Source organism: Oncorhynchus mykiss, unplaced genomic scaffold (assembly GCF_013265735.2).
Source record: "Oncorhynchus mykiss isolate Arlee unplaced genomic scaffold, USDA_OmykA_1.1 un_scaffold_864, whole genome shotgun sequence".
Taxonomy (NCBI): domain Eukaryota; kingdom Metazoa; phylum Chordata; class Actinopteri; order Salmoniformes; family Salmonidae; genus Oncorhynchus; species Oncorhynchus mykiss.
In genome coordinates, this window is record NW_023494311.1 from 1 (window position 1) to 13,269 (window position 13,269).

At 53.4% G+C, this 13,269-nt stretch overlaps 1 protein-coding gene across 1 annotated transcript in view; it reads right to left on the reverse strand.

Moving 5' to 3' along the window:
- Nucleotides 1–158: 158 nt before the first annotated feature.
- LOC118963860 (nuclear receptor coactivator 2-like) overlaps nucleotides 159–13,269 on the reverse strand; it is a gene marked incomplete at both ends in the record, with an annotated part of 38,224 nt that continues 25,113 nt past the window's right edge. Inside the window, 1 exon segment of the mRNA XM_036974760.1 lies at nucleotides 159–348. Within this exon segment, the coding sequence (XP_036830655.1) occupies nucleotides 159–348 (190 nt within the window).

Consider the following 13,269-nt stretch of genomic DNA (forward strand, 5'->3'; position numbering starts at 1 on the left):
GTGTGTGTGTGTGTAGGAGGGAGTGTGAGACAGTACTTGTACTGTACTGTGTATGTATGTGCCTGTCAGATGTGTGTGTGTGTGTGTGTGTGTGTGTGTGTGTGTGTGTGTGTGTGTGTGTGTATGTGTGTGTGTGTGTGTGAGAGACACACACTCACTGCCTGGCCCCATGCCTCGCTGCATGCCCCTCTGCTGCTGCTGTGTTGCCATGGCGTTGGGGTTGCCAGGGCTGGTTTCCTGGGTGATGTGCAGTATGTCGTTGATGATGGTCTGTTTGTCCAGGGAGGAGGGGAGGGAGGAGGGCTGGACACACTGCAGCTCATCGAGGATTTCATCCAACTCTGAAGACTACAGGAGAGACAGGGAGGAGGGTTAGGAGAACACATACATGTGAGTCATTTAACAGACTCTCTGATCTAGAGACACTTACAGTAGTGAGTCATTTAACAGACTCTCCTATCTAGAGACACTACAGTAGTGAGTCATTTAACAGACTCTCTGATCCAGAGCTTCTTACAGTAGTGAGTCATTTAACAGACTCTCCTATCTAGAGACACTACAGTAGTGAGTCATTTAACAGACTCTCTGATCCAGAGCTTCTTACAGTAGTGAGTCATTTAACAGACTCTCCTATCTAGAGACACTACAGTAGTGAGTCATTTAACAGACTCTCTGATCCAGACACTACAGTAGTGAGTCATTTAGCAGACTCTCTTATCCAGAGACACTACAGTAGTGAGTCATTTAACAGACTCTCTGATCCAGAGCTTCTTACAGTAGTGAGTCATTTAACAGACTCTCTGATCTAGAGACACTTACAGTAGTGAGTCATTTAGCAGACGCACGCACGCACGCACGCACGCACGCACGCACGCACGCACGCACGCACGCACGCACGCACGCACGCACGCACGCACGCACGCACGCACGCACGCACGCACGCACGCACGCACGCACGCAACGCACGCACGCACGCACGCACGCACGCACGCACGCACGCACGCACGCACGCACGCACACACACACACACACACACACACACACACACACACACACACACACACACACACACACACACACACACACACACACACACACAGGCCCATTAGAAACAGGAATTCATAATACATAAATATTTCTATAAATAAAAATGTCTGTCCCTCCGCCAAGCTGGACAAATAGAAACACAGCTATGAGAATAATGTGATAGTGTGTGTGGCATATTCAAGCTTACTGCTTACTGTGCAATACTGTTGTCAGAGTTTGTCCAGGTCAGATCAACATAAGACTTCATTAACCCTTAATTCATAGCTTAGAACCTATTCAACTACTACAAGCCTGCACGTCCCATGTCCCAATAACAGTGAGGGTAGTCTACTGTAGGTAGAGCGCAAAACACACATCCACACCAAAACACACATCCACACCAAAACACACATCCACTTTCATACCAAAACACACACCCACACCAAAACACACATCCACTTTCATACCAAAACACACATCCACACCAAAACACACATCCACACCAAAACACACATCCACACCAAAACACACATCCACGTTCATACAAAAACACACATCCACTTTCATACCAAAACACACATCCACACCAAAACACACATCCACTCCAAAACACACATCCACTCCAAAACACACATCCACTTTCATACCAAAACACACATCCACACCAAAACACACATCCACTTTCATACCAAAACACACATCCACTTTCATACCAAAACACACATCCACACCAAAACACACATCCACACCAAAACACACATCCACACCAAAACACACATCCACTTTCATACCAAAACACACATCCACACCAAAACACACATTCACTTTCATACCAAAACACACATCCACACCAAAACACACATCCACTTTCATACCAAAACACACATCCACACCAAAACACACATCCACACCAAAACACACATCCACACCAAAACACACATCCACTTTCATACAAAAACACACATCCACTTTTCATACCAAAACACACATCCACACCAAAACACACATCCACTTTCATACCAAAACACACATCCACACCAAAACACACATCCACTCCATAACACACATCCACACCAAAACACACATCCACTTTCATACCAAAACACACATCCACTTTCATACCAAAACACACATCCACACCAAAACACACATCCACACCAAAACACACATCCACACCAAAACACACATCCACACCAAAACACACATTCACTTTCATACCAAAACACACATCCACACCAAAACACACATTCACTTTCATACCAAAACACACATCCACACCAAAACACACATCCACACCAAAACACACATTCACTTTCATACCAAAACACACATCCACACCAAAACACACATTCACTTTCATACCAAAACACACATCCACACCAAAACACATATTCACTTTCATACCAAAACACACATCCACACCAAAACACACATTCACTTTCATACCAAAACACACATCCACAACAAAACACACATCCACTTTCATACCAAAACTCATATCCATTCATTTATTTCAATTGACTGACTTCTATGAACTGTAACTCAGCAAAATTGTTGAAACTGTTGCATTTACACACACACACACACACACACACACACACACACACACACACACACACACACACACACACCTTTAAAACATTGATTTAGGTTACTCTACCTACTGTTGTAGGGCGAGGAGAGACCTAAGAGAGAGTAAATAAGTTGTAGTGTCTAAGAATCAACAGGAGGCGGCAGCACACTAGACGGCACTGTTACAGCTCTACTCAGAGAGCAACATTCACCTGCTTTAATTCTCACCCTCTCCCAACTTAGTTTCCCCTCTCTATCCCCATCTCTTCCCCTCTCTCTCCCCATCTCTTCCCCTCTCTCTCCCCATCTCTTCCCCTCTCTCTCCATCTATTCCCCTCTCTCTCCATCTCTTCCCCTCTCTCTCTCCATCTCTTCCCCTCTCTCTCTCCATCTCTTCCACTCTCTCTCTCCATCTCGTCCCCTCTCTCTCTCCATCTCTTCCCCTCTCTCTCCCCATCTCTTCCCCTCTCTCCATGTCGTCCCCTCTCTCTCTCCATCTCTTCCCCTCTCTCTCCCTTTCTCTTCCCCCTCTCTCTACATCTCTTCCCCTCTCTCTCTCCATTTCTTCCCCTCTCTCTCTCTCCATCTCGTCCCCTCTCTCTCTCTCCATCTCTTCCCCTCTCTGTCTCTCCATCTCTTCCCCTCTCTCTCCCCATCTCTTCCCCTCTCTCTCCCCATCTCTTCCCCTCTCTCTCTCCATCTCTTCCCCTCTCTCTCCCCATCTCTTCCCCTCTCTCTCTCCATCTCTTCCCCTCTCTCTCCATCTCTTCCCCTCTCTCTCCATCTCTTCCCCTCTCTCTCTCCATCTCTTCCCCGTTCTCCTCCCCATCTCTTCCCCTCACTCTCTCTCCATCTCTTCCCCTCACTCTCTCTCCATCTCTTCCCCTTTCTCTCTATCTCTTCCCCTCTCTCTCTCTCCATCTCTTCCCCCCCCTCTCTCTCCATCTCTTCCCTCTCTCTCCCCATCTCTTCCCCTCTCTCTCCATCTCTTCCCCTCTCTCTCTCCATCTCTTCCCCTCTCTCTCCCCATCTCTTCCCCTCTCTCTCCCCATCTCTTCCCCTCTCTCTCTCCATCTCTTCCCCTCTCTCTCCCCATCTCTTCCCCTCTCTCTCTCCATCTCTTCCCCTCTCTCTCATCTCTTCCCCTCTCTCTCCATCTCTTCCCCTCTCTCTCTCCATCTCTTCCCCGTTCTCTCCCCATCTCTTCCCCTCACTCTCTCTCCATCTCTTCCCCTCTCTCTCTCTCCATCTCTTCCCCCCCCCTCTCTCTCCATCTCTTCCCCTCTCTCTCCATCTCTTCCCCTCTCTCTCTCCATCTCTTCCCCTCTCTCTCCCCATCTCTTCCCCTCTCTCTCCCCATCTCTTCCCCTCTCTCTCTCCATCTCTTCCCCTCTCTCTCCCCATCTCTTCCCCTCTCTCTCTCCATCTCTTCCCCTCTCTCTCCATCTCTTCCCCTCTCTCTCCATCTCTTCCCCTCTCTCTCCATCTCTTCCCCGTTCTCTCCCCATCTCTTCCCCTCACTCTCTCTCCATCTCTTCCCCTCTCTCTCTATCTCTTCCCCTCTCACTCTCTCCATCTCTTCCCCCCTCTCTCTCTCCATCTCTTCCCCTCTATCTCCCCATCTCTTCCCCTCTCTCTCTCTCCATCTCTTCCCCCCTCTCTCTCTGCATCTCTTCCCCTCTCTCTCTCTCCATCTCTTCCCCTCTCTCTCTCTCCATCTCTTCCCCTCTCTCTCTCTCCATCTCTTCCCCTCTCTCTCTCTCCATCTCTTCCCCTCTCTCTCTCCATCTCTTCCCCTCTCTCTCTCCATCTCTTCCCCTCTCTCTCTCCATCTCTTCCCCTCTCTCTCTCCATCTCTTCCCCTCTCTCTCCCCATCTCTTCCCCTCTCTCTCTCCATCTCTTCCCCTCTCTCTCCCCATCTCTTCCCCTCTCTCTCTCTCCATCTCTTCCCCTCTCTCTCCATCTCTTCCCCTCTCTCCATCTCTTCCCCTCTCTCTCTCCATCTCTTCCCCTCTCCATCTCTTCCCCTCTCTCTCTCTCTCCATCTCGTCCCCTCTCCATCTCTTCCCCTCTCTCTCCCCATCTCTTCCCCTCTCTCTCTCTCTCTCACCATCTCGTCCCCTCTCTCTCTCTCCATCTCTTCCCCTCTCTCTCTCTCCATCTCTTCCCCTCTCTCTCTCTCCATCTCTTCCCCTCTCTCTCTCCATCTCTTCCCCTCTCTCTCTCCATCTCTTCCCCTCTCTCTCTCTCCATGTCATCCCCTCTCCATCTCTTCCCCTCTCTCTCTCCATCTCTCCAACTCGTCCCCTCTCCATCTCTTCCCCTCTCTCTGTCTTTTTCACCTCTCCCCCCTCTCTCTTTTTCACCTCTTCTGAAAACTAGCAATGTTAATATGAATAAAGGAGGAATGTGTGATGCTTGAGCTAGTTACCTGACAGGACTGGAAGGAGAGGGGAGCTAGTTACCTGACAGGACTGGAAGGAGAGGGGAGCTAGTTACCTGACAGGACTGGAAGGAGAGGGGAGCTAGTTACCTGACAGGACTGGAAGGAGAGGGGAGCTAGTTACCTGACAGGACTGTAAGGAGAGGGGAGATAGTTACCTGATAGACGGGAAGGAGAGGGGAGCTAGTTACCTGACAGGACTGGAAGGAGAGGGGAGCTAGTTACCTGATAGGACTGGAAGGAGAGGGGAGCTAGTTACCAGACAGGACTGGAAGGAGAGGGGAGCTAGTTACCTGATAGGACTGGAAGGAGAGGGGAGCTAGTTACCAGACAGGACTGGAAGGAGAGGGGAGCTAGTTACCTGATAGGACTGGAAGGAGAGGGGAGATAGTTACCTGACAGGACTGGAAGGAGAGGGGAGGGGAGCTAGTTACCAGACAGGACTGGAAGGAGAAGGGAGCTAGTTACCGGACAGGACTGGAAGGAGAGGGGAGCTAGTTACCGGACAGGATTGGAAGGAGAGGGGAGCTAGTTACCTGACAGGATTGGAAGGAGAGGGGAGCTAGTTACCGGACAGGACTGGAAGGAGAGGGGAGCTAGTTTCCTGATAGGACTGGAAGGAGAGGGGCGCTAGTTACCAGACAGGACTGGAAGGAGAGGGGAGCTAGTTACCGGACAGGACTGGAAGGGGAGGGGAGCTAGTTACCTGACAGGACTGGAAGGAGAGGGGAGCTAGTTACCAGACAGGACTGGAAGGAGAGGGGAGCTAGTTACCGGACAGGACTGGAAGGAGAGGGGAGCTAGTTACCTGATAGGACTGGAAGGAGAGGGGCGCTAGTTACCAGACAGGACTGGAAGGAGAGGGGAGCTAGTTACCTGAACGGACTGGAAGGAGAGGGGAGCTAGTTACCTGAAAGGACTGGAAGGAGAGGGGAGCTAGTTACCTGACAGGACTGGAAGGAGAGGGGAGCTAGTTACCTGACAGGACTGGAAGGAGAGGGGAGCTAGTTACCTGAACGGACTGGAAGGAGAGGGGAGCTAGTTACCAGACAGGACTGGAAGGAGAGGGGAGCTAGTTACCTGACAGGACTGGAAGGAGAGGGGAGCTAGTTACCTGAACGGACTGGAAGGAGAGGGGAGCTAGTTACCTGACAGGACTGGAAGGAGAGGGGAGCTAGTTACCTGACAGGACTGGAAGGAGAGGGGAGCTAGTTACCTGACAGGACTGGAAGGAGAGGGGAGCTAGTTACCTGACAGGACTGGAAGGAGAGGGGCGCTAGTTACCGGACGGGGACCGGCCCACAGTCAAAGGAGAGGGGGCCGGCCCACAGTCAAAGGAGAGGGGACCGGCCCACAGTCAAAGGAGAGGGGACAGGTCCACAGTCAAAGGAGAGGGGACCGGCCCACTGTCACACTCTCTCTCCCATCTCTTCCCCTCTCTCTCTCCATCTCTTCCCCTCTCTCTCTCCATCTCTTCCCCTCTCTCTCTCCATCTCTTCCCCTCTCTCTCTCCATCTCTTCCCCTCTCTCTCCATCTCTTCCCCTCTCTCTCTCCATCTCTTCCCCTCTCTCTTTCCATCTCTTCCCCTCTCTCTCTCCATCTCTTCCCCTCTCTCTCTCCATCTCTTCCCCTCTCTCTCTCTCCATGTCATCCCCTCTCCATCTCTTCCCCTCTCTCTCTCCATCTCTCCAACTCGTCCCCTCTCCATCTCTTCCCCTCTCTCTGTCTTTTTCACCTCTCCCCCCTCTCTCTTTTTCACCTCTTCTGAAAACTAGCAATGTTAATATGAATAAAGGAGGAATGTGTGATGCTTGAGCTAGTTACCTGACAGGACTGGAAGGAGAGGGGAGCTAGTTACCTGACAGGACTGGAAGGAGAGGGGAGCTAGTTACCTGACAGGACTGGAAGGAGAGGGGAGCTAGTTACCTGACAGGACTGGAAGGAGAGGGGAGGTAGTTACCTGACAGGACTGTAAGGAGAGGGGAGATAGTTACCTGATAGACGGGAAGGAGAGGGGAGCTAGTTACCTGACAGGACTGGAAGGAGAGGGGAGCTAGTTACCTGATAGGACTGGAAGGAGAGGGGAGCTAGTTACCAGACAGGACTGGAAGGAGAGGGGAGCTAGTTACCTGATAGGACTGGAAGGAGAGGGGAGCTAGTTACCAGACAGGACTGGAAGGAGAGGGGAGCTAGTTACCTGATAGGACTGGAAGGAGAGGGGAGATAGTTACCTGACAGGACTGGAAGGAGAGGGGAGGGGAGCTAGTTACCAGACAGGACTGGAAGGAGAAGGGAGCTAGTTACCGGACAGGACTGGAAGGAGAGGGGAGCTAGTTACCGGACAGGATTGGAAGGAGAGGGGAGCTAGTTACCTGACAGGATTGGAAGGAGAGGGGAGCTAGTTACCGGACAGGACTGGAAGGAGAGGGGAGCTAGTTTCCTGATAGGACTGGAAGGAGAGGGGCGCTAGTTACCAGACAGGACTGGAAGGAGAGGGGAGCTAGTTACCGGACAGGACTGGAAGGGGAGGGGAGCTAGTTACCTGACAGGACTGGAAGGAGAGGGGAGCTAGTTACCAGACAGGACTGGAAGGAGAGGGGAGCTAGTTACCGGACAGGACTGGAAGGAGAGGGGAGCTAGTTACCTGATAGGACTGGAAGGAGAGGGGAGCTAGTTACCTGACAGAACTGGAAGGAGAGGGGAGCTAGTTACCTGATAGGACTGGAAGGAGAGGGGCGCTAGTTACCAGACAGGACTGGAAGGAGAGGGGAGCTAGTTACCTGAATGGACTGGAAGGAGAGGGGAGCTAGTTACCTGAAAGGACTGGAAGGAGAGGGGAGCTAGTTACCTGACAGGACTGGAAGGAGAGGGGAGCTAGTTACCTGACAGGACTGGAAGGAGAGGGGAGCTAGTTACCTGAACGGACTGGAAGGAGAGGGGAGCTAGTTACCAGACAGGACTGGAAGGAGAGGGGAGCTAGTTACCTGAACGGACTGGAAGGAGAGGGGAGCTAGTTACCAGACAGGACTGGAAGGAGAGGGGAGCTAGTTACCTGACAGGACTGGAAGGAGAGGGGAGCTAGTTACCTGAACGGACTGGAAGGAGAGGGGAGCTAGTTACCTGACAGGACTGGAAGGAGAGGGGAGCTAGTTACCTGACAGGACTGGAAGGAGAGGGGAGCTAGTTACCTGACAGGACTGGAAGGAGAGGGGAGCTAGTTACCTGACAGGACTGGAAGGAGAGGGGCGCTAGTTACCGGACGGGGACCGGCCCACAGTCAAAGGAGAGGGGGCCGGCCCACAGTCAAAGGAGAGGGGACCGGCCCACAGTCAAAGGAGAGGGGACAGGTCCACAGTCAAAGGAGAGGGGACCGGCCCACTGTCACACTCTCTCTCCCATCTCTTCCCCTCTCTCTCTCCATCTCTTCCCCTCTCTCTCTCCATCTCTTCCCCTCTCTCTCTCCATCTCTTCCCCTCTCTCTCTCCATCTCTTCCCCTCTCTCTCCATCTCTTCCCCTCTCTCTCTCCATCTCTTCCCCTCTCTCTTTCCATCTCTTCCCCTCTCTCTCTCCATCTCTTCCCCTCTCTCTCTCCATCTCTTCCCCTCTCTCTCTCTCCATGTCATCCCCTCTCCATCTCTTCCCCTCTCTCTCTCCATCTCTCCAACTCGTCCCCTCTCCATCTCTTCCCCTCTCTCTGTCTTTTTCACCTCTCCCCCCTCTCTCTTTTTCACCTCTTCTGAAAACTAGCAATGTTAATATGAATAAAGGAGGAATGTGTGATGCTTGAGCTAGTTACCTGACAGGACTGGAAGGAGAGGGGAGCTAGTTACCTGACAGGACTGGAAGGAGAGGGGAGCTAGTTACCTGACAGGACTGGAAGGAGAGGGGAGCTAGTTACCTGACAGGACTGGAAGGAGAGGGGAGGTAGTTACCTGACAGGACTGTAAGGAGAGGGGAGATAGTTACCTGATAGACGGGAAGGAGAGGGGAGCTAGTTACCTGACAGGACTGGAAGGAGAGGGGAGCTAGTTACCTGATAGGACTGGAAGGAGAGGGGAGCTAGTTACCAGACAGGACTGGAAGGAGAGGGGAGCTAGTTACCTGATAGGACTGGAAGGAGAGGGGAGCTAGTTACCAGACAGGACTGGAAGGAGAGGGGAGCTAGTTACCTGATAGGACTGGAAGGAGAGGGGAGATAGTTACCTGACAGGACTGGAAGGAGAGGGGAGGGGAGCTAGTTACCAGACAGGACTGGAAGGAGAAGGGAGCTAGTTACCGGACAGGACTGGAAGGAGAGGGGAGCTAGTTACCGGACAGGATTGGAAGGAGAGGGGAGCTAGTTACCTGACAGGATTGGAAGGAGAGGGGAGCTAGTTACCGGACAGGACTGGAAGGAGAGGGGAGCTAGTTTCCTGATAGGACTGGAAGGAGAGGGGCGCTAGTTACCAGACAGGACTGGAAGGAGAGGGGAGCTAGTTACCGGACAGGACTGGAAGGGGAGGGGAGCTAGTTACCTGACAGGACTGGAAGGAGAGGGGAGCTAGTTACCAGACAGGACTGGAAGGAGAGGGGAGCTAGTTACCGGACAGGACTGGAAGGAGAGGGGAGCTAGTTACCTGATAGGACTGGAAGGAGAGGGGAGCTAGTTACCTGACAGAACTGGAAGGAGAGGGGAGCTAGTTACCTGATAGGACTGGAAGGAGAGGGGCGCTAGTTACCAGACAGGACTGGAAGGAGAGGGGAGCTAGTTACCTGAATGGACTGGAAGGAGAGGGGAGCTAGTTACCTGAAAGGACTGGAAGGAGAGGGGAGCTAGTTACCTGACAGGACTGGAAGGAGAGGGGAGCTAGTTACCTGACAGGACTGGAAGGAGAGGGGAGCTAGTTACCTGAACGGACTGGAAGGAGAGGGGAGCTAGTTACCAGACAGGACTGGAAGGAGAGGGGAGCTAGTTACCTGACAGGACTGGAAGGAGAGGGGAGCTAGTTACCTGAACGGACTGGAAGGAGAGGGGAGCTAGTTACCTGACAGGACTGGAAGGAGAGGGGAGCTAGTTACCTGACAGGACTGGAAGGAGAGGGGAGCTAGTTACCTGACAGGACTGGAAGGAGAGGGGAGCTAGTTACCTGACAGGACTGGAAGGAGAGGGGCGCTAGTTACCGGACGGGGACCGGCCCACAGTCAAAGGAGAGGGGGCCGGCCCACAGTCAAAGGAGAGGGGACCGGCCCACAGTCAAAGGAGAGGGGACAGGTCCACAGTCAAAGGAGAGGGGACCGGCCCACTGTCACACTCTCTCTCCCATCTCTTCCCCTCTCTCTCTCCATCTCTTCCCCTCTCTCTCTCCATCTCTTCCCCTCTCTCTCTCCATCTCTTCCCCTCTCTCTCTCCATCTCTTCCCCTCTCTCTCCATCTCTTCCCCTCTCTCTCTCCATCTCTTCCCCTCTCTCTTTCCATCTCTTCCCCTCTCTCTCTCCATCTCTTCCCCTTTCTCTCCCCATCTCTTCCCCTCACTCTCTCTCCATCTCTTCCCTCTCTCTCTCTCCATCTCTTCCCCTCTCTCTCTCTCCATCTCTTCCCCTCTCTCTCTCTCCATCTCTTCCCCTCTCTCTCCCCATCTCTTCCCCTCTCTCTCCATCTCTTCCCCTCTCTCTCTCCATCTCTTCCCCCCTCTCTCTCTGCATCTCTTCCCCTCTCTCTCTCTCCATCTCTTCCCCTCTCTCTCCCCATCTCTTCCCCTCTCTCTCCCCATCTCTCCCCATCTCTTCCCCCCTCTCTCCCCATCTCTTCCCCTCTCTCTCTCCATCTCTTCCCCTCTCTCTCTCCATCTCTTCCCCTCTCTCTCTCCATCTCTTCCCCTCTCTCTCCCCATCTCTTCCCCTCTCTCTCTCTCCATCTCTTCCCATCTCTCTCCATCTCTTCCCCTCTCTCTCCATCTCTTCCCCTCTCTCTCCATCTCTTCCCCTCTCTCTCCATCTCTTCCCCTCTCTCTCTCCATCTCTTCCCCTCTCTCTCCCCATCTCTTCCCCTCTCTCTCTCCATCTCTTCCCCTCTCTCTCCCCATCTCTTCCCCTCTCTCTCTCTCCATCTCTCCCCATCTCTTCCTCATCTCTTCCCCTCTCTCTCCCCATCTCTTCCCCATCCCTTCCCCTCTCTCTCCCCATCTCTTCCCCTCTCCCTCTCTCCATCTCTTCCCCTTTCTCTCTCCATCTCTTCCCCTCTCCATCTCTTCCCCTCTCTCTCTCTCTCCATCTCGTCCCCTCTCCATCTCTTCCCCTCTCTCTCCCCATCTCTTCCCCTCTCTCTCTCTCTCCATCTCGTTCCCTCTCTCTCTCTCCATCTCGTCCCCTCTCCATCTCTTCCCCACTCTCTCTCTCTCCATCTCGTCCCCTCTCCATCTCTTCCCCTCTCTCTCTCTCCATCTCGTCCCCTCTCCATCTCTTCCCCTCTCTCTCTCCATCTCTCCAACTCGTCCCCTCTCCATCTCTTCCCCTCTCTCTGTCTTTTTCACCTCTCCCCCCCCTCTCTCTTTTTCACCTCTTCTGAAAACTAGCAATGTTAATATGAATAAAGGAGGAATGTGTAATGCTTGAGCTAGTTACCTGACAGGACTGGAAGGAGAGGGGAGCTAGTTACCTGACAGGACTGGAAGGAGAGGGGAGCTAGTTACCTGATAGGACTGGAAGGAGAGGGGAGCTAGTTACCAGACAGGACTGGAAGGAGAGGGGAGCTAGTTACCGGACAGGACTGGAAGTAGAGGGGAGCTAGTTACCTGACAGGACTGGAAGGAGAGGGGAGCTAGTTACCGGACAGGACTGGAAGGGGAGGGGAGCTAGTTACCTGATAGGACTGGAAGGAGAGGGGAGCTAGTTACCAGACAGGACTGGAAGGAGAGGGGATGGGAGCTAGTTACCTGATAGACTGGAAGGAGAGGGGAGCTAGTTACCGGACAGGACTGGAAGGAGAGGGGAGCTAGTTACCTGACAGGACTGGAAGGAGAGGGGAGCTAGTTACCTGACAGGACTGGAAGGAGAGGGGAGCTAGTTACCTGACAGAACTGGAAGGAGAGGGGAGCTAGTTACCAGACAGGACTGGAAGGAGAGGGGAGCTAGTTACCTGAACGGACTGGAAGGAGAGGGGAGCTAGTTACCTGACAGGACTGGAAGGAGAGGGGAGCTAGTTACCTGACAGGACTGGAAGGAGAGGGGCGCTAGTTACCGGACGGGGACCGGCCCACAGTCAAAGGAGAGGGGACCGGCCCACAGTCAAAGGAGAGGGGACCGGCCCACAGTCAAAGGAGAGGGGACCGGCCCACAGACAAAGGAGAGGGGACCGGCCCACAGTCAAAGGAGAGGGGACCAGAACACAGTCAAAGGAGAGGGGACCGGCCCACAGTCAAAGGAGAGGGGACCGGCCCACAGTCAAAGGAGAGGGGACCGGCCCACAGTCAAAGGAGAGGGGACCGGCCCACAGTCAAAGGACAGGGGACCGGCCCACAGTCAAAGGAGAGGGGACCTGCCCTAAGTCAAAGGAGAGGGGACCGGCCCACAGTCTAAGGAGAGGGGACCGGCCCACAGTCAAAGGAGAGGGGACCTGCCCTAAGTCAAAGGAGAGGGGACCGGCCCACAGTCTAAGGAGAGGGGACGGGCCCACAGTCTAAGGAGAGGGGACCGGCCCACAGTCTAAGGAGAGGGGACCGGCCCACAGTCTAAGGAGAGGGGACCGGCCCACAGTCTAAGGAGAGGGGACGGGCCCACAGTCTAAGGAGAGGGGACCGGCCCACAGTCAAAGGAGAGGGGACCGGCCCACAGTCAAAGGAGAGGGGACCGGCCCACAGTCAAAGGAGAGTTTGTCACTGATCACATAAAGAGGTGGTGCTGCTCTGGCAATGTCACACACACACAGGAAGTGAGTAAACGGTGCTGGCATACAGGAAGATATGGCAGGAAGAGAGGACCTTAATGAGGTCAGGGATGATGTCATGTGCTCTGATCATCCCCCTTTTCTCTCCTCTCGTCTTCCCTCCTCCATCTTATATTCTCCACCTCTACATCCTTCTCCTTTCCTTATCTATCTTCCACACTATCCTCCTCTCAGAAACCCAATCACTTGCTTTCTATCCTTCCTCTCCTCCCACCCACCTCCCTCTACTCTACTTCCTTCGCCTCTTCCTCCCAACCTCTCCTCTCCTCCCTCCCTCCCCTCTCCTCCCTCCGTCCCTCTCCTT